General features: G+C 47.8%; 1 protein-coding gene across 1 annotated transcript in view; it reads right to left on the reverse strand.

Moving 5' to 3' along the window:
* Sim2 (SIM bHLH transcription factor 2) overlaps positions 1-23,607 on the reverse strand; it is a 45,085-nt gene that overhangs the window by 13,940 nt on the left and 7,538 nt on the right. Inside the window, exons 2-7 of the mRNA XM_071615788.1 lie at positions 22,046-22,128; positions 19,098-19,187; positions 11,201-11,309; positions 8,086-8,171; positions 5,592-5,791; positions 1,266-1,372 (exon numbers count right to left, since the gene is read on the reverse strand). Of these exons, the coding sequence (XP_071471889.1) occupies positions 1,266-1,372; positions 5,592-5,791; positions 8,086-8,171; positions 11,201-11,309; positions 19,098-19,187; positions 22,046-22,128 (675 nt within the window). The remainder of the gene's footprint in view (positions 1-1,265; positions 1,373-5,591; positions 5,792-8,085; positions 8,172-11,200; positions 11,310-19,097; positions 19,188-22,045; positions 22,129-23,607) is intronic.

The following is a 23,607-nucleotide window of genomic DNA, read 5'->3' on the forward strand; positions in this document are numbered from 1 at the left end:
CCGTGCAGCTCAATGCTGGCTTGAAACCCCCTTGCTGCAGCAGAAGCTCCCAGCATGCTCCTCCCCAGGAGCCCGTGGGATGGCTGCCCCCATTGCACTTCCAGCTCCCTCAGGGGTGAGGCTCTCCTACAGACTCCATCCAGACGCTAAGCTGTTGCTTTCCTACCCACCTTGGTCTCAGGAGTAACAGGGATGCTTATGAGATTGTGATTTGGAAGGAAGGAAGGAAGGAAGGTTGGTTCACAACTCTGAGTCTTCATGTGCACACGGGAGCAAGGAGTCTGCCCAGCTGAAAGTCCTGATTGCCACGGTCTCTGCCTGTGGCGACACGGGGAGAAGAAAACAGCAGCCACACCCTAGTGATGCCGTGTTCCACACTGCACAATGTGGCTGCAGACAGAGCTGCCCCGGGACCTGCCGCCCACCTCCGACAAGATACCAGCACTTGTCTTCTAACATCTCTTAGTTAACCCAGCAAAGCCAGAACAGAGGACGAGCTCTCTGGGTCCCTCTGCAGGAGACCGGGCTCCTCTGGCCATCTGTATGAACCCACTAAACAGCAGCAGGAGGAGGAGGTGTCCACTCCATCCAAATTATTCTTTGCTGCATTTGGACTCTCGGAGTGTCACTTTGATAGTGATACTTCGGTGACTGGAGCATCCCCTCTGAAACATGCAGATATCCCCAAATCACCTCCACTGGCCGATCAAACACTGTTCTGTTCACTCATTCCAAGCTGATTTCTATCATGGAACATGTAGTCCTCCCCTGAGCATCGCCAGCAGGATCGGGGTTCAGCAACTGGACTCTGCTTAGGTTTGACTCCTAGATCTGCCACCTCCCTGATGAGTGACCATAGGCAAGTGGCTCTACCTCACTGGACCTCAGCATCCTCAACAGTAGAAGGAGAAGCATGCACACGAGACTCCCCCTCACTGGGTTAGTAATCTGTTTAATCCCTTAAACCAGTCCCTGACCACAGTTAAGTGCTCAGGGGTCAATTCTTCTCTGGTTACTGCCATTATTCATAGCTGGTGTGCAGACTTCATAGAGAAGCTGAATTCCAAGTCCACGATCTGGAATCCAGGCAATTCCCCAACACCCTGCACCTGCCGGCTTCATGAGCACGTTCTGGAGAGGATGCTCGAGAACTGGCATCTGTGAGGAAGCCCCTCGGAGGCTTCAGGCTCCTCTGGACACTGTGCCAGGCAAGGGATGCCCCCTCCCCGGCCAGCTGCCTCCCAGGCCCGGGTGGTACTACTCACGGAGGTGGTGCGCGTAGCGGAGGTGGAATGCGTCGCAGCCGTGCACGTGGTGGTACAGCGTCTTCTCAATCAGGTCCTGTGGCTCATAGCCTGTCAGCTCGGTCACCCTGGGGGAGGACGGCAGCTCCGTGAGTCACACTGCTGTGCAGATTGCCTTTCATTTAAACTAATATTGGTTTTGCCAACTAATCAAGTGCTAAAAGGCTCAGGGGGGAAATGTTGATTTTGGAAACTGAGAGTGATCTTTTTTTACAAGAAGCAAATCTTTGAAGTCTCGCCCAATGCAGGATGTAGCACTATTTGTGAGCAGGAATGTTCTGAAACCCCTGGCTCAAAGTGTGTTTGGGATGGCTTAGGACTGCGGGCTTTTTCAGGGGTGAGCTTCTCTGAGGGCACATAGGAGTGAGCTTTGATACCGACATGGGGAGAAAGAGGCTATGATGACAGCAATCCTCTATTTCAGGCAGAGATCACGTTTTGCATTTTGTGGACGGGCACTTGGGTTGCTTAAATCTCCACTCCATGCTGGACACTCCTAATGGACACAGTTGATCTCTGGGACCCTGCAGTTGGGTGATTCCTACTAATGGGAATTATGGAAAACTGCAGATGTTTAAGCCTCGTATCACTAGAGGATTATCTCAGACCCCCCAGGAGCAGTGGGACATCTGAGGATATTGTGACTAGAGGGCAGACCCGAAGCTCTCCATAGAAATGGGAGCCTCTATCCAGTGCCTGTGGGACTCCACCCCTCTTTATTCTGACAAGCCCTGGGCAGATTAATTTCCCATTCCGGCTCTTTGAAGAACAGTAGCTGTCAGCATCCAAGACCACCTCCGCACTGAAGGCCTGGGGTGGCTCTGTCTGTAGGTGAAACTGCGGTGGCAATGGTCGGATTCCCCAGCTGCAGCCCCCGAGCTGGGAGCTGTGTCTTTAGAGGGGGTGGTCCTAAGCTAGTGTTGTGGTGACAGATATGCAGAGACAGATGAAAGAGGAGGACAGGAAGAGATTCCAAAGGCCGCGAGACTATGGTGAGAATCAGTCCTGGGGGCAGCAGTGAGGAGGGAGCACCCAGGAAGGCCAGGGCGCCCGGGAGGACCTACTAGGCAGGGTATGAAATATGTAAAATATGAACTGCAAATTAAACTGGGCGAGGACCTCACGACCATTCACGAGCCCGCTTCCCCTTCTGCTGAGCTCTGCTGGGGCTTTGGGTGGTAAATCTCTGGAAGCCTCTGAGTTCCCAGGAGGGGCTCCCTATTTGGTGTGCACATCCCCAAGGTGTTCCTACAAGGTGGGAAAGGAACGGGGCTTGAGGCAGAGAAAGGAGACTTTACTGCCTCCAGTCCGGTCATTCAGGGTTCAAGGGACTTGTCTAAGGGCCACCTAGAACTTCAAGCCCCATCGGAGTCAAACTCCACGTGGCAGGAAATTGAGATGTCTGGCTTCCCCCAAAAAGAAAAACAGACATCTCCACAGCGCGGGATGAAAGAGGCTTCTTAGCCTCCTCGACGTCAAATTATAGAACAAGGGCCCTGAACGTGTAAATGAATCAGAAACACATGTATCGAGTTTCTCATCAAAGTACATACTGGCTTTAAAAATTAAAGGGAAGGGGAAGGGCTTGGCAAGATGCCCTCCTAGTTTTTTCCAAACCTCTAGTGTCTGAAGACCTGTCACAGGGATCTGCCAAACCCCAAACATCGCTGGGTTCACCCATCCTTAGCAAAAGCTCCAGCTACAGTTTCAAAATGAAGTGCCACAAACCCCTAGGTACCTAATGTCAGGTCATGCTGAGTTCGGTTTTGCCTGGGACCATCCTGGGTAGCATGCCAAGGGCCCCCTGAAGCCTACCACCCTTGCTCCTGTGACTTGAAGCCACTGGGCCTCTGGCCAAGCCCTTGCTGTGGCTCCTGGGGTTTGGACCAGAAGCTGACGCCTCCACCCAGCCTGGCCACTGCTGTCCCTCCAGTACTGGGCCAGCCCAAGCCACTATCCCCTGGCCCATAGGCCTTTCAAAAACCATAGGAACTGCAACCAAAGCAAGACCACAGTGACCTTGAGAGATTCTCCAGTGCACTTTGGCCCCTGAACCCCTCCTCCATGAAGGAGTTTAGAAAAGCCTGAGGCTTTACTAGAAGCTTCCTGATACTTAATAGGAAGTATTGCAGGGCTTAGGTGGGGACAGGAAGTCTCCTGTGAGTTTTTTGTTTTTTTTTTTTCAGGGGGGAGAGGTACTAGGGATTGAACTCAGGGGCACTCGACCACTGAGCCACATCCCCAGCCCAATTTTTTGTGTTTTATTTAGAGACAGGGTCTCATGGAGTTGCTTAGCACCTCACTAAATTGCTGAGGCTGGTTTTGAACTCACAATCCTCTTGCCTCTAGCTCCAGAGCCACTGGGATTACAGGTGTGCACCACTGCACCCAGCCTTTGAGACCTTTACCCTTTTTCTCTAGTTTCTCCAGGGGTGCAGCCCTTACAGGGAGCTTCACAGACCCTCACTGGTACCCCACAGGCCGTATCTGAGGAACTCGTCAGGAAGCAGCCTGTCTTCCAGCTAACCACCTGCACCCTTTGCTGGAAGACCCTCTGCATTTCACAGTGGTGTGGGCTGAACAACTTGAAAAGACTCCACATCTTCCCTCTGGGACACCCCTTCTTTCCTCTCCTAGAGAATTCACTGGAATTTCAGGGTGATTTTTGTTTGTTTGTTTGTTTTTAATTGTCTGAGAAATATTAGGAGGCAAAACAAGGGAGAAAGTAGTTGGATCCTCCCTAGTTCCCTCGGTAATGACCTTGGACAGCCAATTTCCAGCCTGCTTTCACAAGTGATTCCTAAATTGGGAAAGAAGTCTCCTGTCACTGCATGGCCCTCTGCAGGAGGCAGCTGGCCTGGCCTCCTCCCCACAGGGGCTCCTTCTGCAGGGCAGGAAGAGAGCATTTGTCACCCTTGGGCCACCCTCAAAGGTGTCAGCAGCTCCCCCAAAGAGTCCTAGTTGCCCTTGGCTTGCAGTTTCTGTGACAATAATGGTGACTCTCTAACACCACCTCTTGCTGCTCCTCTGTCTTGGATGGTTCGGAGATACAATCATGGTAAGCTCAAGTCATTTCTGTCTCTTCCTCCTGCCCCTACCTAGCTTTGTCTTTTAAAAGTAAAAAAGTAAGAATAACAAGTAGTAGCCAGGCACAGTAGTGCACACCTATAATCACAACTACTCAGAAAGCTGAGGCAGGAGGATTTCTTGAACTTCTGGTTTAAGGTCAGCCTGAACAACATAGAAAGACCCTGTTTCAACAAAAAAAGTGGGGAATATAATCAGTAAATCCTAGCTTCAGGACACACAGGAAACAAAATGGATATATCCCCTCTCCTAGAAATCTCAGCCACATATGCCAAGTTAAAAGAAGGATCTGACAGCTCATTCCTGCCTGCACAGTCCAGGAATCTATGGGATGAAAAACAAGGTGGCCTTGCAGGCTCTGGGTTTGCAGCTGAGGCTCTGAGTTTTCTGTTTCTCATCTCTCATCTAATTTCATCCTTCTCTAGTCTTGTGGTAGCCAGTGCATGGACAGGTCTCTCATTTTGCAGATAAGAAAATGGAAGAGGCCCCACAAGCCAAAGCCTCAAGACCATACATGAGCGAAAACATCTCATTATCCCCCACAAAAATACAGTTATTACTTGCAAAAATAAATTTCAGCTAAAAAAATAATAAAAAGTACAAAGACTTTGAGGCCAGCAGCCTACCCTGGGAGAGACCTGAGGCCGCTCTGGCACAGCCTCCAGAGACAAGAATCGGTGTGCCTCTGCCTCACTCACGCTCCCTTCCCCCAGCCCGGACACAGGCAGGGCACCGGCTGAGCTTGTGGTCAAGTGTTCCCCCAGGGAAGGCGACCTCTCTGCTCCCAGCCTCCAGTCTGCCATGGCTGTGGGGGATCTGAGGGCTTCACACACTGCTCAGTGTGGAAACCCATTGGTTTTAAAATCCTACCGGCTTGGCGGAGAGACGAGACATATTTCTGATGTTGTGGGCCTTCAGAAAAGGATAACTTTTGCCCACAACACATATTCCCATTCCAAACTCCGCTGAAATGATTCAAATATAACTTAATTAATTAAAATAAGTCCCAGAGTCCAAAGCTGAATTAATTCTTTCCATTCATGACTAGATTTCACTAAATCCCTTTCTAATCCACATTCTTAGTAGGACTTATTCCTTGTTATAGTTTGGCTTAACATCGCGGAGCTCTCTGGGGCCAATTTCTGTCATCGGTATCTTCCAGAATGTCACAGCAGTGCTGTTGGCAGGTGCCACACTCACCTGGAATCCAGGAATATCAGCTTCAGATCGAGGCTGGCCCTGAACATGAACATGTTACTGTGCAGCTTGATCTCTGTGATGGCACTGGGAGGCAGGGACTGGCCCACCGCCACCAGCCCCACGATCTGGTAACAGGAGTCGTACAGGGACATGTCCAGCATGTACTGCCTGATCTTCAAGTAGCCGCTGCAGTGGATGACCTGGGGGAGCAGAGGGCAGGTCAGCTGGCCGTGGCACCCACTCCTCCTGACTCCTTTCATGGAACGTCCCCAACCCAGGTTCTACAGAGTATGTGGCCAATATGCTGACAGATGCCTTTCTTAGCAGACAGTGTCACAGTAAAATATAAGGGCTGTCTTATTCTGTCAACCATGAGTAAGGAATGTCACAAATTAGGGCTTTCTGACATAGGATGAGTTTATATGTAAGGAACCCACTGCGAGTCGTGCTTAGAGAACACAGCAAGACCTTCTTAGAAGACAGCCATTTGTTTCACTAACGCTCGCTTCAGTAATTAAAATGCTTCCCACCTTCCTTTGGGACTGAATTTGACCTCTGCATCACTTGACATGCTCCTACACGCCAGTAAATTAAGAATCCTTTCAATAGATTTTTTAAAAAAATCTTCATTTTTATGTCTTTTAATTTCATGTATTTTAATTCAAGATCTTAATAATCAACAAGTCAGAGTGGCTATCTAGAAGGCTTCCAGTTAGAGCCAAAGACCATGTAGGCAAGAATGCACCAAGTTCAAACAGGAACCTCTGTACCACCTGGAACCTGATGAGTAGAAGCATTTATGCCAGTTAAAGTCGGTAACAGGCTGGGGCATAGCTCTGCAGGGTATAGCTTGCCTGGCCTGCACAAGACTCTGGGATCCAGGATGGCAAAAAACATATTAAGTCAGTAAAATCGTGCTAGAATCACGATCATCGTAACTGCAGTGGTACAGACTAACATTCTTAGCCTTCAAGTTCTCTGTTCAAAAACCCTTTCTCCAGGATCCCTCAAGGTATTCATCGTCTGTAGAGCTGGAAGAAATCTCCAAATCCTTGTAGTCTATTCTCCCATTTTACTGAACAGGGAGATGAGGACAAGATAGACAGGTGATGTTCTGCTGCAGATTAGACAGCTGGACAGTTAATAAGCAGCAGAAACAAGTCAAGAGCCAAGTCTCCTGAAGAATGTCTCGGGGAGAGGCCGGGCTGGTGGCTGCCCATCCTGGCCCAATGCGGCTTAGAGCCTGGGACAATTAAAAACAAAGGGAGCAGGGGCTGGGGGAGCAGCTCAGTGGTAGAGCTCTTGCCTCTCGGTGGCAGGCCCTGGGCTCCATCCCTAGTATGGCAAAAATAAAATAAAACAGAACAAATGAGGGGGTCGAGGTCCAAGGGAAGAGCTCAGAGTGAGGTGGCCGAGGAGGGCCCAAGGGGAAGGGTCAGCCTGGAATGGGGAAGGCACTGGGAGGAGCTGGGGGGAAGGAAGGCCCTGGGCTGGGAGGGGCTGGGAGGGGTGTTCCAGAAAGAGAGGACAAAGACACAGATGCCTCCTCTTCTCCCCACCCTCCTCCCTCCTCTTCAAAGGAACAAATGTTTCTAGAAAAGGCTCCTAGCTGCCTCCAACTGCAGAGTGACTGATGGCTGTGACCTCTCAGGGAGGACAGCAGAGAGGATCCTGGAGGCAGTGGGGAGCTCAGAGAGAGGACCGAGGGTAACAGGCTCCTGGGGCACAGCAGACTTCCTTAACCCACGTCAGCTACCTCTGACATTGTGGAACGACACTGCCAGCCGGCTCTGCAGGTCACCTGCTCCTAGACGCCCGAATTAGCCAGAGCAAGCGACCTGTCTGGAAGACGGATGAGGCCAAGGAGGAGCAGGGCTGGGCATGGAGGTCCCGGCTCCACAAGGCTCACCATCCTTCTCCCTCTCTGCTCCTCTCCTTGAGTACACAATGAGGACAGCCACCCTCCCGTCCAAGGGCTGGGGTGACTGTATTCACCAGACGTGGTACCTCAGAGCAAAGCTCTACTTGGCACCTAAGAATGGGCCCTGTTATCACTGTCAAGCTCATGATCACCAGCCCTGGATGATGGAACATTCCAGGGTAAGAGTGACATCTCTGTGCTCTGAGCACTCACTATGGCCCGGGACCTTGCCCAGGAATGTGGATCCTCAACAGGGGCAGCTGCTACTGTGGGACTGTCCAGCATGCAAAGTGGAACTTGTGGGCACCAGGGCAAAAGTCTATCCTGAGCCACAGCCACTTCTGGTCTCGTGGGACGAAAGCCAGCCAGGCTGGACTATCCCTCTAAAGCACCAGCCCTTACGTGGGCCTCGGAAGCAGCCATGAGCCAGTCACTCGAGACCTCTGCCCTGGTGGGGATGACACGTTCGGTTCCGAGGCTTCCCTTCTGCAGACATCCTTGAGTGTGAGGCGGAATACCAAGTACCCAGTGCAGAACCGCGGCCAGCTCTCCGTCCCCCAGGGCCCTTCATACCTTGTATCCACTGCACGTCAGGCCTGCGTTTCTTTTTGCCAGGACGCACTTCATTCGGAGGAAGAAGGACCTCTCTATCTCGTACTCTGAAAGCAGGAGCGAGGTTCCATGGGCCACTGTCCCACCTGCTTCCCATCTTCCCCCCACACAGCATCATGAAATTCCCAGGGCCACAGTCAGAGGCCTGCTCCTCTGTGCCCCGACCCTGACCCTGAGACCTTGCTAAGGTCTGGGTGGGGAGGGGAGAGACTGGCCCTGTCCTGGTGTGGCTTCCACAGGTCCCAAAAGAGAGCAGCTCAAATCTCAGCCACAGCCTGGAGGCCAGCCTGGAGTCAAGGGCAGGGCCTGGCAGAGCTCCACCGGCCACCGTCACCTCCTAGAGGCCACAGAGTGGCTTGGCATCGGGAGAACTTCCTGGCAGTCTTGGAGTGGGTACCTGAGATACCATGAAGGCCCAGAAGAGTCTGACTCCCCTCAGGTAGCAGATGCTAAGTGTCAGTCACAGCGTAGGCTCTTTCCCTGGCAGAGGGGGCCAGCCACTCATACCTCCTACCAGCTGCACTGTGGGCGCTGGGTGCCGAGAACCACCGTGGCCAGAGCAAAGCTTTGGCCCGCATTTCTAGCCCTGGAAGGAGCAGCTCTTGTCTCCTCCACCTCCCCAGGGAACCCCTCACAGCTTAGCCAAGCCAGACCTTTCTTTCCTTTCTTTGAAAGGCCCTGTGCATAAATCTCTGTTCTCACTCTTGCAAACATACAGGAGTCCTCCTCTGCTTTAAAGGACACCAGCCCTTGGAGACAGCAATAGAGAAAGGCCACACCTCCGAGTGAGGGGCTGTCACTCCACTCTAAATAGACATTTGTTGGCGGTTAATAAGTTTATCTATTTATTTATTTTGTAAATAAATACAAGGCCCTCACACATGCTAGGCAAGTCTCTAGCACTGTGCTACATTCCCAACCCTTTTCCATTTTGAAACAGGGTTTCACTAAGTTGCTGAGGCTGCCCTTAAACTAGAGATCCTCCTGCCTCAGCCTCCTGAGAGGCTGAGATAACAGGCATGCACCATTGTGCCTGGTGATAAATTTATCATTAAAAAAGGATTGGGCCGGGCATGGAGGCGCATACCTGTAATCCCAGCGGTTTGGGAGGCTGAGACAGGAGAATCGTGAGTTCAAAGCCAGCCTCAGCAACTGTGATACATTAAGCAACTCAGTGAGACACGGTCTCTAAATAAAATACAAAATAGGGCTGAGATGTGGCTCAGTGGTCGAGTGCCCCTGAGTTCAATCTCCAGTAACCAAAAAAAAAGGGCTGGAGTGGAGCAAGGTCTTCCACCGTCCCTGAGGACACTGCCTCATGGAAGTCTGGGAATCGACTCAGAGGCCTCCTTGGTTTCCCCAGCTGGACAGGCCATGTGCTTTACCCACAGTCCTCCTGTCTGAACCAGACAGGTGTCACTGAGGTGTGGAAGCCCACGTCTCAAAAGTACCACCTGGTCTTACTCATCCGGGGGGAGGGCGCACTTCTCACACATTTCACCATAAAACAATGGGGTTCCATCCAGGCAGAAAATCTGTGAGTGAGAAGAGCACCGTGTGCTCGGGAGCCCTGCCCTGCACCCCTGGGCTGGCGCTGCAGGGAGTCAGCAGCTTGTTGCCTCTCCTCTAGGACTGCTCTCCACCTCAGCCTTAAACCCCACAGAAACGGGAGTAGACGGGCCTCACTGTACCCCAGCTGCACTTACTTTCATTCTTTCAACACTTTTCCAGAGGCTACAACACAGGAAGGGGAACATGAAACCCAGGGCAGTAGCAGAAGGCCACTGCCAGGCAGGGGGCGCCCTGTGCGGGGTTTTAAGCAACGACATGGTGTTCTGAGGAATTCTCTAGGACTCCTGCTATCTGTGTCCAGCTTTGAAAACAGGCCACAGTGGAAGAATTAGTCACTGTTCTTGCATGACTCTCTCGGCATCGTTTTTTTCATGTTGATTTAGACGCCATCCCATCCCAACGACTATCACAGGCTGTAGTTATAGTCGGGCCCGTCTTGTCTCAGAAGCTGGCACACCAGACTCTCTCCTTGGAAAGGAACAGCGAGATCAACTGCTGCTGGACAACTGAGCATGCGCTTCTGTGGTCCCTCCTCCAAGCCTGAGGGTAATCTTCCCCAGGAGGGAGCAATAAGAATGAAAGCCATATTTCTCCTCCATGGCTAAATATCCTCACCACTTTGAAGTCTTTTATTTGCATTTTGTTCCACTGGGGAATTGGGGCCCCACTGGGTACTATAGTCTGAGGCATAAGTGAGACCCATTAGCCTGCTGGCCTCTCTGAGCTGTCCACAAAGAGGCCAGGGTCCCTAGAAAACTTCTGTATCTTCCCAGCATTTGTTATGATTTTGTGATGCCCAGGATTTCTTAAATGATTTGTGCTATGGCAAAAAAAAACCTAGACCCCTGCTCAGAGTAACACTTTTAAATGCATAAAATAAAATGCATATAGTTACAAAACAAACCAACTGTGTAGGAAAGTAGTTATCCCAGTATTTAAACACATAGTGGCATACCCTGAACATGGATGTAAGTGTGCTATTTTATCACTACATTAAATAACAAGATTCAGTGGTGGCTCTCATGACTTCCAGAATTTTGCAGTAGCCACGAGCATAAATGATATGTTGAAATGTCCACCATGGCTACAAGGTAACATGAAAATAGCAAAGCCATTGTCCTCCTGCTCTCAGAATGGTTTACAGTCTGTGGTCATAGCAAAGGAACCGCTGTCACCCAGGGGAATTTCAGGTGTAGTTTTCCCTAGGCAGTTTCACAGCCCCCTGGGCGGTATCCTCAGAAGCTGCAGCCCAGGTCTAGACCCGTGAGGCTGCAACCTGCAATTCTAAATCACGAGCACCTTCGTCCCCAGCAGCACTGAATAGTCTTTGGCAGTAATGGGGGCTGGTTTAAATAATCTGGTTTAAAAGAGGCCAAAATGCACCTCCCACTTGATGGGGCCAAGTGTTGCCCTGGTAACCCCTAGACCTTGGCAGGTGTGGTAAGCCAAGCCCTGGGTCATAGTTAAGAACGTGGCCTTGTTTACTTTCACCTGGAGGAACTACCTTGGAGCAGGTGATGGTGAAGAGGCGGGTGGGCGGCGAGGACAGCCGTCATCTCGTCGTGGTCGGATGGATGGATGTACTCATAAATACTGTTGCCCGTGAGCTCCACCTGCAGGGATGGGAGGGGCAGAAATGTCACCGTCTCTCCAGGGTTGGCACCAGGGGAAAGTGCAAGGTGTGCCACATGCTCACACCCTGCTGGGGTCAGGACTGGAGTCTGCCCACGACCCACACCTGCGTCAAACGTGGAACCTTTGCCTCCCCACAGCCCAGCTCTGAACTGCCTACCATGCCTGAGAAGCCAGAGGGTCAGGCCTGAGCTCAGAGCCGGGGAGGTCCGAGCAGGAAAGAACGCCCTGGAGGAGCCTTGGAGGGGCCTGGGCAGCATCCTTCAGACAGAGACAGCTCAAAATGGACTCCGACTCTCTGGGCTCTGTCCTGCACCCCCACTCACATGCTGCCTGCCTGAGATAGCCACTACGGCCCTACTGTGCTCCCTCCCAGAGCCACGTCCACTCCACCTCTCAGAGCTGACCAAGGGACCACGGGAGGCTCTACTCTGACAAAGCCCCTTTCTTCAGCAGCTCTGAACCGTGTGCCTCAGGCACTGCCAGGCCTCTCTCACATTGCCAGAAATGTGTCTCTGGCCTTCCTGGTCCAAGATGACTGTGCAAATTCTATAGCTCTGGCCCAAGGGTGCGGCTGTGTCTCTGTGTGACCTGCAGGAGGGATTGGGGCCACTCCAGCCAGCCACATGACGTGGTGGTTATTTCCTGGGGTTGCTACCTCAACACCAGGGTAACGCCTACTTCCAGACACACCCCACAGGGGGGCCCCAGGGCAGCCCTCCAGCCACATCTGTGTCTGCCTGGACCTGGCTCTGCAGGAATGGGTGGTTCCAGAAAAACCCCACTACTGGGATATTTGCACAGAGGGCCCTGGTGGTCCAGTTCCTGACTGCGAGCACCTTTAGAATGTTCTCCCAAGCACGGATGCCACTCAAGGATATGCTATTGAGTCCTTGAGACCTGCACCCCTTCACAGATGGGCAAAGGCACAGAAAGTTTCAGAAACAGCCACCAAGGCAGCCTTCTGAGCACTGGGGCACAGTTCTGTTTTCAAGGCTCCTATTAGTAGAGTTGGGAGTGACAGATAAGGACAATTGTCAGTGTATCCCAGTATTGTTTGGAGGAGCATCAGGAAGAATGACGGTAATTTCAACGCAGCCAGTGGGAACCCCAAAGCCCAGCATGTGAAATAGTGCCCTTGGGAGGCAAAGGACCTTGAATGGGTTTGAAGAGTCTTCACAGCCCTGCCCAAGGGAGGTGTGACCCTAGGGAGCACAAGGAGGCTGTGGCCGTCCTGTGTCTGGCCAGGGCACATTTGGAGACTACCTGCTGTCAGTCAGGGGGCCATCTACGGAGAGGCAGCCCTGCAGGTGCCATGTACCATGTCCCACAGCAGCATAAGGCCAGCCAAGTGGCTCATTGAGAAGTTCTCCCGGGAGCCTCCGGGGCCCTCAGCTCTTCACTTGGAACCAAAGGGCCATGGAGAGGTGAAGTAATTTATCCCACTCCTCCCAGCGAGTTCTCCTAATCTGTCAAGATGTGGCAAACTGCCTTCTTTATTCAGAAGAGGTTGTTTCTGGTCTGCTAAGTAATTTCATCCCCTCAAAAGGCTTGCATGGCTCCACTCTCTGCATTGTTCCTGGAGCACCTCCTTCGAATATGAGGCAAGCAGAGCACAGAGAGAATCCTGTTACAGACATCCCCCTGTCACCTCCTCAACAGCCACCTCCCGAATCGGGGCCTCAGCGATCGACCTCAATGGAGATTGGCCCATGTGAAAAACTTTTACGTCATTTTGTTGGGAAAAAAGAGAGAGAGAGAGAGAGAGAGAGAGAGAGAGAGAGAGAGAGAGAGAGAAATGAACCTTCTTCTTTCAAGTCATTCCTGTTAGCCCTTAAAAGGTTTTAAATTAAATAAACCGGCAACATTTAAGCCAGCCACATGAGACAGAGCAGTCTCCTTTATCCTGACGGCAGCTATGGGGCACATTACAGAGTGCTATCAAAATGGGGAGTTTAGAGCTAAATACTAAAGGAGCTGGATTTTTAAAGTCATTATTTCAATGGCTTACTATATATGTGTTTATTTATATATTTATTTATTTTGGGGGCTGGAGGCTGAACCCAGGACCTCAAGCAAGCTAGACAAGCACTGTGCCATTGAGGTCCAGCTTATTTTAAAATAATTATAATAATAATAATGTTTTGGTATTGGCCTGTAATGGATACCCTTATCCATGTTTTAAGGGGAAAAAAAATGATCATTCTGGTTTGCCTGAAATTCTTTTTGAGAGAAAAAATAGTACTTTGTGGGGCTGGGTTGTAGCTCAGTGGCAGAGCACATGCCTAGCAAGTGTGAGGCCCTGGGTTCAATCCTCAGCACCACATAGAAGTAAATACATAAAGATATTCTATCCATTTACAACAAAAATTAAAAAAAAAATTTTAAAATAGTACTTTACTAATGTCTCTGTTGAGAAACACCTTCAGGGACTTGCAGGAAAACTTGTATCTCTACTGTTTAGGGGTGGGATTCATGTTTTAATCCCCAAAACTTTTCATCTATTTCCAAAGTTCCTGTTCTCATCAGAGATTGGAGAACCAGGAGAGTCAAGAGGCAGGGAAGGAGGGCTTGATTTTCTGAGTTCTTGGGTCCATTATAAAACGGACAGGAAAACACTAAGACTGTCTAGGAAGTAAAACAGCCTTCAAATAAAGGAAATGTTTTTACAGAACAAATTCTGGAATGATAAAACAGTGCTGACCTTAACTCAAAATTATGGTTGACATGTGTTTCCTGTATTTATTTATCTATTCATGCTTTTCAATGCCGGAAGAAATGTGACTACCTTGCAGGGAAAAAAAATGTGTGTGTGTGTGTGTGTGTGTGTGTGTGTGTGTGTGTGTGTGTGTGTCTAGAGAAGGAGAGAGAGTTGTTGCCATAAAACTCCCTGGACTCATACATCAGACTTATTAAAACAGAACTTCAATGTGATCCGTTATTATTTGTAGAACCCTGCTAACTACAAAATGAATGACTTTCCTACTAAGAGCTTTTTTATGTTTTGCTGAATAGCTTTTCCTCCTGCCAAGAAAGCTGCCTATGATAAATACAACACTAAAAGGGTATATTCTGTGGGGAAGGGCACAGTCACTCGGCACTGGGGAAATGCACATTACTCTGTTTTGGGTGTTTTGCTGAGTATGGTAAATTGAGCATTTAAAAATAAGATGGTTTGGGTTTCAGGGTTCAAGTTATGTCAACAAACATAAAACATCGTCCTTTCTCTTTATTTCAAAAGTGAAAGAATTTGGTCTTGTGCCTCTAACCTACACGGTTGCTGTTTGTATGATTGTGTTTCTGGTATCAGTCTCAAATATTACATTTTTCTTTATGTGTCTCATAAACAGCTATTTTATATGAAAATGTATACTAGTAACCTGAATGTTATACAACATGGAACTTTGGTAAAGAAATCTGAACCACAAGGATATTTAAAACTATATATAGCAGCTATACAGGGATTGTTTTTGCTTAAATATATGTAAAATAATTACAATAATAAGAACAAAAAAGGAATCAAATCCGTTGGTAAATGTTCAGTGAACGTTATGGATAAGAGTGCTTCCTGGCACTACTTTTCCAACATATTGAAATGCGTCTGTATGTTTTTGTGCCTGCAAACCTGACAGAATTCCCAGGTTGGATGCATCTGTTTTCTAATGCTCGGCCTCTGGACTAGGTGGACAAACTGTACTTTCTCTTATCTCTGCCGTTTTTAATACCATAGTTTAAGAACAATGACCTCTTGTTTACTAGCTTAAGATTTAAAAAAAAAATTCACTCTGTCATAAGACGTAGATTTTTTAAAATTCCAATACTGGTATTAAAAAAGTTTAATGAATCCTTTTTAAGCCTGGTGCAGCGGCACATGCCTACAATCCCAGCTACTTGGGAGAATGAGGTAAGTTCGAGGGCAGACTGAGCAACTAAGCAAGACTTGCCTCAAAATAAAATAAACATGGTCTGGGGGTATAGGTTAGTGGTAGAGCACTTGCCTAGTATGGAAGAGACTCTGGTTCATCTCCAGCATTTAAAAGGAAAAAAAAAAGGCTTTGGGTTTGAAGAATATAAAGAATCATTTTTACATCCTCAAATGTATAATTCAGGTATTTAGATAGTACAGATCAAAAGCAGGACAAAACAGAACAATTCTCTTCTGCTGTGAATTTTCACGCGATTATGGTAGAACTGATGGGGGAAGGTATGTTCCTATGACCCTCTACCAAGGAGTGTAACCTTGACTTAACATGAACCTCACTTAATGAGATAATGTCACTGAGAGTAATTGAAAGTTCTAGGAACACAGACAAGCACCATGTAAATATAAGCTATTACTACAATTGCTATTCACCACCTTTTAAAGCATTACTCTGATTACTGGGTAAAATTTTACTAATATTTTTGTGTGCATGCTGGGGATTGAACCCAGGGCCTGGCACATGTTAGGCAAGAACTCTACTACTGAGTTCTATCCCCAGTCCGTAAGCCTATTTTATTAAGGTTTTTGGTTTGTTATATTTGTCCAATTCTTTGCTAGTAATGAAAATAATCTAAAGGGTGCAAAACATTTTTTAAAAGAGTATTTGGGTATTTGACATCCTATTCAATACTTTATTTTACTGTTTAAGTAAAGAAGACAGAAAAAAATACACATTGCAATTCTACCTAGATTTCCTTCTGTGGAGTTAATCATGAACAGAAGGCAGATCTAAGAGAAAAGTTTGTTGTTGCTTATTTAAACAGTTCACCGTGGAACACTCCCCAGCCACTGACCAGGGGCTCACACTGGCATTAAAGTGTTTTTGTAGCTGCAGATGGAGGCTAACACCCTCATCGAGGAATCAGAAAAAAAAAAAAAAAAAACAGTTGCCCTACATGATCAACTTGATTTATCTTTTTTACAATTGTCCTTTCACAGGCAACAAAGAAACTAAAGGAATCTCTACAACTTGCTTAGAAAATGGTCATACCTGGACTTTCTTCCCTTTTAAAACAATGATACAAAGTTGTGTTTTTTGCATATGATGAAAAGGAAACATCATACTTTTATGCTACCTCCATTTCCTCATGTGGAGTTAATCTTGACAGAAGGCTTAGTCATTACCTTTCCAATGTGTTGGTCATTCTTAATTATTGTGTTCATAATCAACAGAATCTTTTTCCCACATAAAAAGAGTCTGTGTGGGGTGCAGGGTAGGCTGGTAGGCTGAGCTGCCTGAGTGACAGATTGCTTAAGTTGTGCTCAGTACCTAATGATGTGCCCACATATTCCAAGTGACCGAGCAACCCTAAGAGGACTGTAGTTGCAAACTGTATTTAATGAAAGTGAGGCTGTCTGGTTTTTGTATAGCTCCCTATAATTCACAAATCACACAAAATGGTTATTCTGATCTGTTTCCCAGCATGATCTGAAAGAGAGACAGAGCAGGCACTACCATATTATTTAAAATATAACCCCAGGACATTAAGTTCCTGGATAGTTGAATTTATTTCCCATTTTGTTTTGACTGCTAGGGATCTCAGATATAAATTTAATACTGAAAAATAGTGGTCAAATTGATTTCTGTGATCATACACAGAAATACAACTTTATATCGTTGTTTTAAAAGGGGGGAAGGGCCAGTACTACCATTTTCTAAGAAAGTTATAGATTCCTTTAGCTTCTTTGTTCCCTGTAGAGAAGACAATTGTAAAAAAGATAAGTCAAGTTGATCATGCAGGGCAACTGGTTTTTTTCTGATTCCTCGGTGAGGTTGTGTTAGCCTCCGTCTACAGCTACAAAAACACTTTAATGCCAGTGTGAGCCCCTGATCAAAAATTTTTTTGACAAATCGTCTTAAAAGTATGTGAAATATGTGAAATGTTTTATCTTATTTGTGACAATAAGACTATCAAAAGTAAATTATAATTTTAAAAGGTAAATAACCCATAGATTAGGTCAGAAGTAGAAACCAGTCTAGGTGCAAGTAAATGGTTCTGATTAATTCTAAAAATGTAAAGTAATAAATTTCTTTTTTCTTTCCTTTCCATTTATTTGTGGGGGGTTGGGGGTGAGGGGTGGGCAGGGACTTATTCAGCTAAGCACATTCTCTACCACTAAACTGCTACAACCTCCAGTCCCATAGAAATAGTAAATTTAATCTTCTCAAAACATTTCTCAGTCTGTACACATATTTATCCCACGGTTCACATAGATGCAAGAGTCAAGCTTTGGAGGTTGGGGTTGTGGCTCAGAGGCAGAGTGCTCACCTAGTATATGTGAGGCGCTGGGTTCAATCCTCAGCACCACGTAAAAGTAAAATAAAAATATTGTGTTCACCTATAACTAAAAAATAAACATTTAAAAAAGAGTCAAGATTTGATAAACTATTTGGGATAGCAGGCCCCATAAGAGAAGAGAGAGTAAGAAACAACCTTCTAAACAATTTTAATATGCAATTTCCTTTAACAGACTTTGCATAGGAAACACATAAGCCCACTTGGATGTGGAGAAGGATGTGCATACATTGGAAGAGATGGCTGTAAAACAATTACAAGTTTTTGTTTTGTTTTGTTTTGTTTTTTTAATGTACTGGCAGAAAAAGAAAAGGAATACACCAAACTCAGGTTCCCAAATTTGGTAATTTTGTTTTTCAATGAGAAAAACTCAAGTAACATTAATAGGCATGTTCCATTTGGGCTTAACTGTGGAGGAGGGTGGACAGAACAGGTCACTGACACGCCTTTCTGGAGCCCTTGTTCTGTCTCTGTCATTCATTGTAGTATGTCCTCACTTGTGATGAAAAGTCACGCTGAGAGCTCACAATATAAAGGAACGTTTAGTCCTGGCATGTATAAAAAAATGTGACTTTTATCTCTCTGTTCCACGCTTGTTAAATCAGAGATGTGAAAGGGAAACCCAGTCAGCTTCTCCCTATTGGGGCCATCCACAGGCCCAGACAGCAGCCGGACCCTCCACCCAACCCTCATCTGGCTGGGGGTCCACAAGCTGAGGTCATCTCTTCCTTCTAAGGGAGGAACCCCCTTTTCAGAAGATGGTTTCACTTTTCCAGAAAAATGGGTAATATTTAAATGTTCTAAAGAAACCAGGACCTTGCAGTGCAAAACAGTAGTAAACTGAATTTTATGAGTTTCTATCACAAGCATATAAAATGCTTTACTGAAACAACCACTGACCTGGAAAAACTCAGGAAAAATGACCTTGAATTCCATGTGAACACTCATAAATCTACCCCTTCCCTTTCTGTCTCCCCAAAGCACATGCCGAATAAAATCCATGTTCTACAGCAGCTTCCTCTCACCTCACAGCAACGCACAATACCATGTGCAGCCCAGCATGTGTGGACTGACTCGAGGTCCCCTGGGGAAGCTCTTTCCTGTGCCATCTAACATCACTAGGTGAGCAGATAGGGCAGGGCATAGGACAGACTCAGAACAGGGCTGGCCTCAGTGAAGACATACTGGTCACAAGCCCCAAAGGAAAAAGAAAGGAAAAAGGTAAAAATGCAAAAAAAAAAAGAAGAAGAAGAAGAAGAAGAAGAAGAAAACTGCATGGGCATCCTATTAAGAGAAATTTGGGGCTGGGGATAGAGCTCAGTGGTAGAGCTTGTTCAATCCCCAGCACTGGGTGGGGGTGGGGGTATTTTGCAGTTATGAATAATGTTCATATACAAATGCAGACTCATTTTCAGGCTAGGCAAAGCTCTCACAATCTGCTACCATTTAATCGAATATTTTGATTGTACATAAAATTAGGCCATACCTACCTGGGACAAACCTAAATGAACAGAAGCCGTCTCGGATATATACATGATTTTGCCATCAGATGCTACCACAAAAACAAATCCATCCAAAGTCTGAAAAAGAAAACGTATCAGGGTAAGAGATGTTAGTTCTACACCAGCATTAAATCTAGAAATTTTGCTGTCACTGGGCTGGAGGTGAAGTGGGAGGAAGGTAAAAAGCTCAGTGGTGAAGTGTTCACCAGCATCCATGAGCCCAGCACTGGGGGAAAAAAATCAACGCATATTTGTTAAATTCAAAAATGAAGCCAGGGCCATGAGGACCACAGGTGACAACACTCAAGGTTTATTTCCCAAGCCAGGCTCTGAAATGCTTTTAAAGCACTTTAAAAACAATCTTACATCCACATCACAAAAATCATGTGAAACATTTGAGAATTCCTATCATGCTCAGTTTAAATGTAGTAGCTTTATTGTTTGGAGTTATTTTAGCACTTAGCACAAATCCGGAGTTCTATGGTACTTAGGGGAACATCCACTACTATATAGACCATTTAAGTCATAATTGGCAGTCATTTATACCACTAGGACATACTCTTTATTTGCCACAATATTCTAGTTACCCATAAGTACCATTTGAATAATAAATTCCGACCACTGCCGCTCCCCAGAAAATAAAACAAAATACCCGATTATTTTACCAGACAAAGTCTATAGAATTAACTATTTCAACTTGTAAGAGATTGAATAACTTTTGCCAAATTCAAGGAGAAAAAGTATCTTCTGAAAAATTAAAACTAACCAAACGAAATTCTGATTTTTACCTAAGCCCTCTAAAAATAAAGTAAAACTATAAGAGATAATTAAGACAAATAAAAAGGTAATGATTATTTTTCTGTGTCAAAGACTAAATTTTTGAAAAAGGAAACTGTACTTTATTTACTCATTCATATTTTAGATCCAGAACCAAAGAAAAGCAATAAAGTTTGTGAAAGACCCATACAATCCGCAGTGCAACTCCCATAAAAAAATATTCCAGATTAATTTCTGGCCACAAATTCTATTTTTACAGCATGTAATTGAAACCAGATTACCTTTGGGTTTTCAACCCCCCCCCCTCTTGGAGGTGAGCTATAAAGAACGTAGCAGAAATGAAACTTGAAAGATATCCTTACATTCTGCTGTCTCAAATACCGTTTGCTGCAAAAATTCTTTGCTAACTAAATTATCACTACCTTTCCCTGTGCTAGGTTGAGACCAGCAACTTGATTATGTCTTACTTTCAGGTTTCTAACTCAGCTACAACACATTTTCCTAACAGAATCTGGGACATTTCAGAAATATAAACTATAAAGCAATTTCTAAAGTTACAGACACTTTGGTGTATTTTGCATAGTTGCTAAACTCTAAAACCATTAGAGACACATTTAACAAAACAGATCTCTTGCAACATCTAGGAAAACAAATAAAAGTGAAGAAATTATCATAATTAAATTCTAAACGTTGCCAGCAGTAGCTTAAAAAATAATATTCTTAATGGAAAACATGGAGTGTGCTTTCCTAGCTTCAATTACCTAATTCACTTACATGTATAATAACTGCAAAGACGACCATCCACACACCACTCAGGAATTAATTAAATGTAAGACCTCTGGAAGTGTTGACTTTGCCCACCAGACTTTCTCTGAAGTTCCCCTGCAAGCACTTAGTTGTCCCTGATATTAGTGTCACTTATAATGTGGACAGTATGAAACACGGAAAACATCCAACGCAAAGCTGGAAGGGAGGGCAGCCGGCGAGCCGAGGGCGTGTGGGCCAGGCTCCCAGAGAGCGTTACCTCGCCGGCTGCTATGCCACCGCAGCTCTCTCTAGTTGTGAAAGTTCCGGGTTTCAAATATTCCCCCATTCCCTTCTCCCTAACACAAGTATTTTCAAAAACAAATCATTCCCAGGCATTTGGGGCAAAAGTTTTGAAAAGATCTGGTTTTTCAAAATGCAGACCTCAGTGACCCACTCGCAGATCTAAGTCACAATGCCCTGCAGCCAACATCCTACCCTCCCCCCTCCCCTTTTAATGGAAACACAAAATAGAGGAAATGCAAAATAGGTCTGGGTAAGCATTCTTCTAGGGGGGCGGGAGTGTTGGTGAATGAATCAGGTCCTTGATGAGGCTCTGTAAAGGACATTGCTGTCCTCTGCTAGCGCCAGATGCTGACTTGGAAGTGGACCCTGGTGCCCAGGTTACCCATCCCAAATTCAATACCGGGGTGCCTATCAGCGCTTCTATACTGCAGGGATAGAAAGCTGAGGTCCTGGCAGTGTAGCAGTCTGGGACCAAAAGGTCGAGGACTGGAAGCGCAAAACGCCTGACCCCAAACCAAGCGACCAAGATGGGTGGTGATACCAGATGCTAAAGTAACCTTTTGAAAAGAAAACTGGTCTGTAATAAACTCTGCATAAGTGCCAACTGTTGCTGCTTCATTATTGATGCTGTCGTTTCATTTACGCATTCCTGCGCGCGCGCACACACACACACACACACACACACACTCACACTTGCTAAACGCTGCCACATTGTGGCTCAATGCTTCCTGATCGGTGCTTCTCTGGCTCTAGAGCCTGGCCCGGTGTCTGGTACAAACCGAAGTAAAGTTGAAAGGATTTAATCACCTTCAGGGGCGCCTTTCGGCCTAGGTCTGGGTGAGCTAGAAACTCTGGGGCGCTGGGAGGGAGAGGGATGCAGGGTGGGGCTGGGGCTGAGGCTGCACAGGCTAAGCATCCACGCTTGGGTTTTGACCCTCCCGGGCGGGAGCCACCCCCGCCCCTGGGACTTCTTCAGCTTGGGGGCGGCCTGTGGATTTGTGCCGCGCACCTCGAGACTCGGGTGGCAGGGTCGGAAGGGAGCCCCCGCCCGGGCATCTGCCAGGGCGATTGGCGGCGGCGGCGCTCCTCCCCCGGCGCGGTGGTTCTACCTGCAGCAAGTGCGATCCCAGCTCCTTGGCGACACTGTCCAGGGGCCCGGTGCGACTCGGTTGTCCCCATGCATCTCCTAAACCTGGACAAGGAAATGAAACAACCAGTAAACGGCCGCGTTCAGCAAGAGGCGGTGGCGCCACGCAGAGCGCTCAGAGCCTGCGCTCCCTTGCTCCTCGAGGCTGGAGCGTGCCCCTGCCGCCTCCTCTGCCCAGCATGCCGCAGCCTGTGCCCTCGCAGTCGCCCCTTTGCCCTCGGTTTAAAAGAAAAAGACCTGAGGAGGAATTCCCTTCGAGGTCTCCCGCAGAGTGCCCCTGCGCTCACTGAGCCAAGCGGGCGGACCGCTCCCGCGGGTCGCCCACGTGCTCAAGGCTCTGAAATTGCCGTTTTATTTGAAATGCCACAAAGTAATCTAATCTGCTTTGAAATTGGCCATCCTCGTAGCCGAACAGGGATATCGATTTGACCTGTAAACATTCCCCCAAGGACCTTCTCTTCCTCCCTTCCCAGGTGACGCCCGCAATTCTGCTTTTTCCCAAAGACAGAGAGCCTCAGACGGAAAGGCCCCGCCGTCCAGGGGCAGCTTTTCCCATATTAAAAAAAGAAAAGAAAAGAAAATGTCCCTCCCCTCCACGTTATCCCATAGTCTTCTCGGCTCTCACTGGCTTCCCGGAAGAGCTGTCCCCTTCCAAACTCAGAGCTTCGTGCCCAGGAAGGTTTACCTGGGGGTTTCCGGGGAACACGTTCCATATCCGCCAGCGGCGGGCGCGGGGTGGGCCCAGAGCCGGGAGAGCCCAGGGTAGGCTCGAAGGTAAAGGAGAGGGGGCGGTTCTCGCACAATCCAGAGCCCCTCAGTCCCTGTGCTTTTTAACCGCCTCATCCCCAGAACCTCCTGCTCTTCCCCACCACCTCCCCGACGGCCACCAGTGGTGCAGAAAATGCGTCAGGGGAATGGGGGCCCTGCGTATCCTCTTTCCCTTCGCGCTCGGGCCAGCCGCTGTGACTGGGAGACTCCAGGCTTGCCTCTACCAACTCCAGACGAAGCCAGAAAGCTCCTGAGGAGGCGGCGCAAGGAGGGATAGAAGAACCTTTAAATTTCCCCAGAATCCTTCCGTTAGGGGCCTTGCCTGGGGACCCTCCGGTTAGCACCTGGGCCTCCGCACCAGGAGACAGAGGCCAGTGACCGCCATCTCCACTTGCGCCCTAGCCTCCTTAACCTTCCTCTTAGAGAATACGCCCTCGGGCTTTCTCCCTACTCCGGGAGCTCCCATTTCGGCTCCGACCCCTTCAGGGTTTACACGTCCTCCCGGAAACCGTGGGCCGGACCCAGATCGCGCCCTTGAGTGCGGGACTCTAGGTCAGGAGTCGGCTGAACTAGGCGGGAAGCGCTGGGCTGAAAACCTGGTCAGCTGCAGTGAATCCAGTGTGGTTCCCTAGGCGGCAAGTCCTCTCTAAACCGGGAGCCTGGCATGAATTCCCGGAGAGTCGCTGCGCTGGCACCGTGGGTCTCCTCTCTGACTCTGTGGGAGTCCGGGGCATCGTGGCTTCTAGAGGCCTCCAC

Source organism: Marmota flaviventris, chromosome 8, assembly GCF_047511675.1.
Source record: "Marmota flaviventris isolate mMarFla1 chromosome 8, mMarFla1.hap1, whole genome shotgun sequence".
In the NCBI taxonomy this organism is placed as follows: Eukaryota; Metazoa; Chordata; class Mammalia; order Rodentia; family Sciuridae; genus Marmota; species Marmota flaviventris.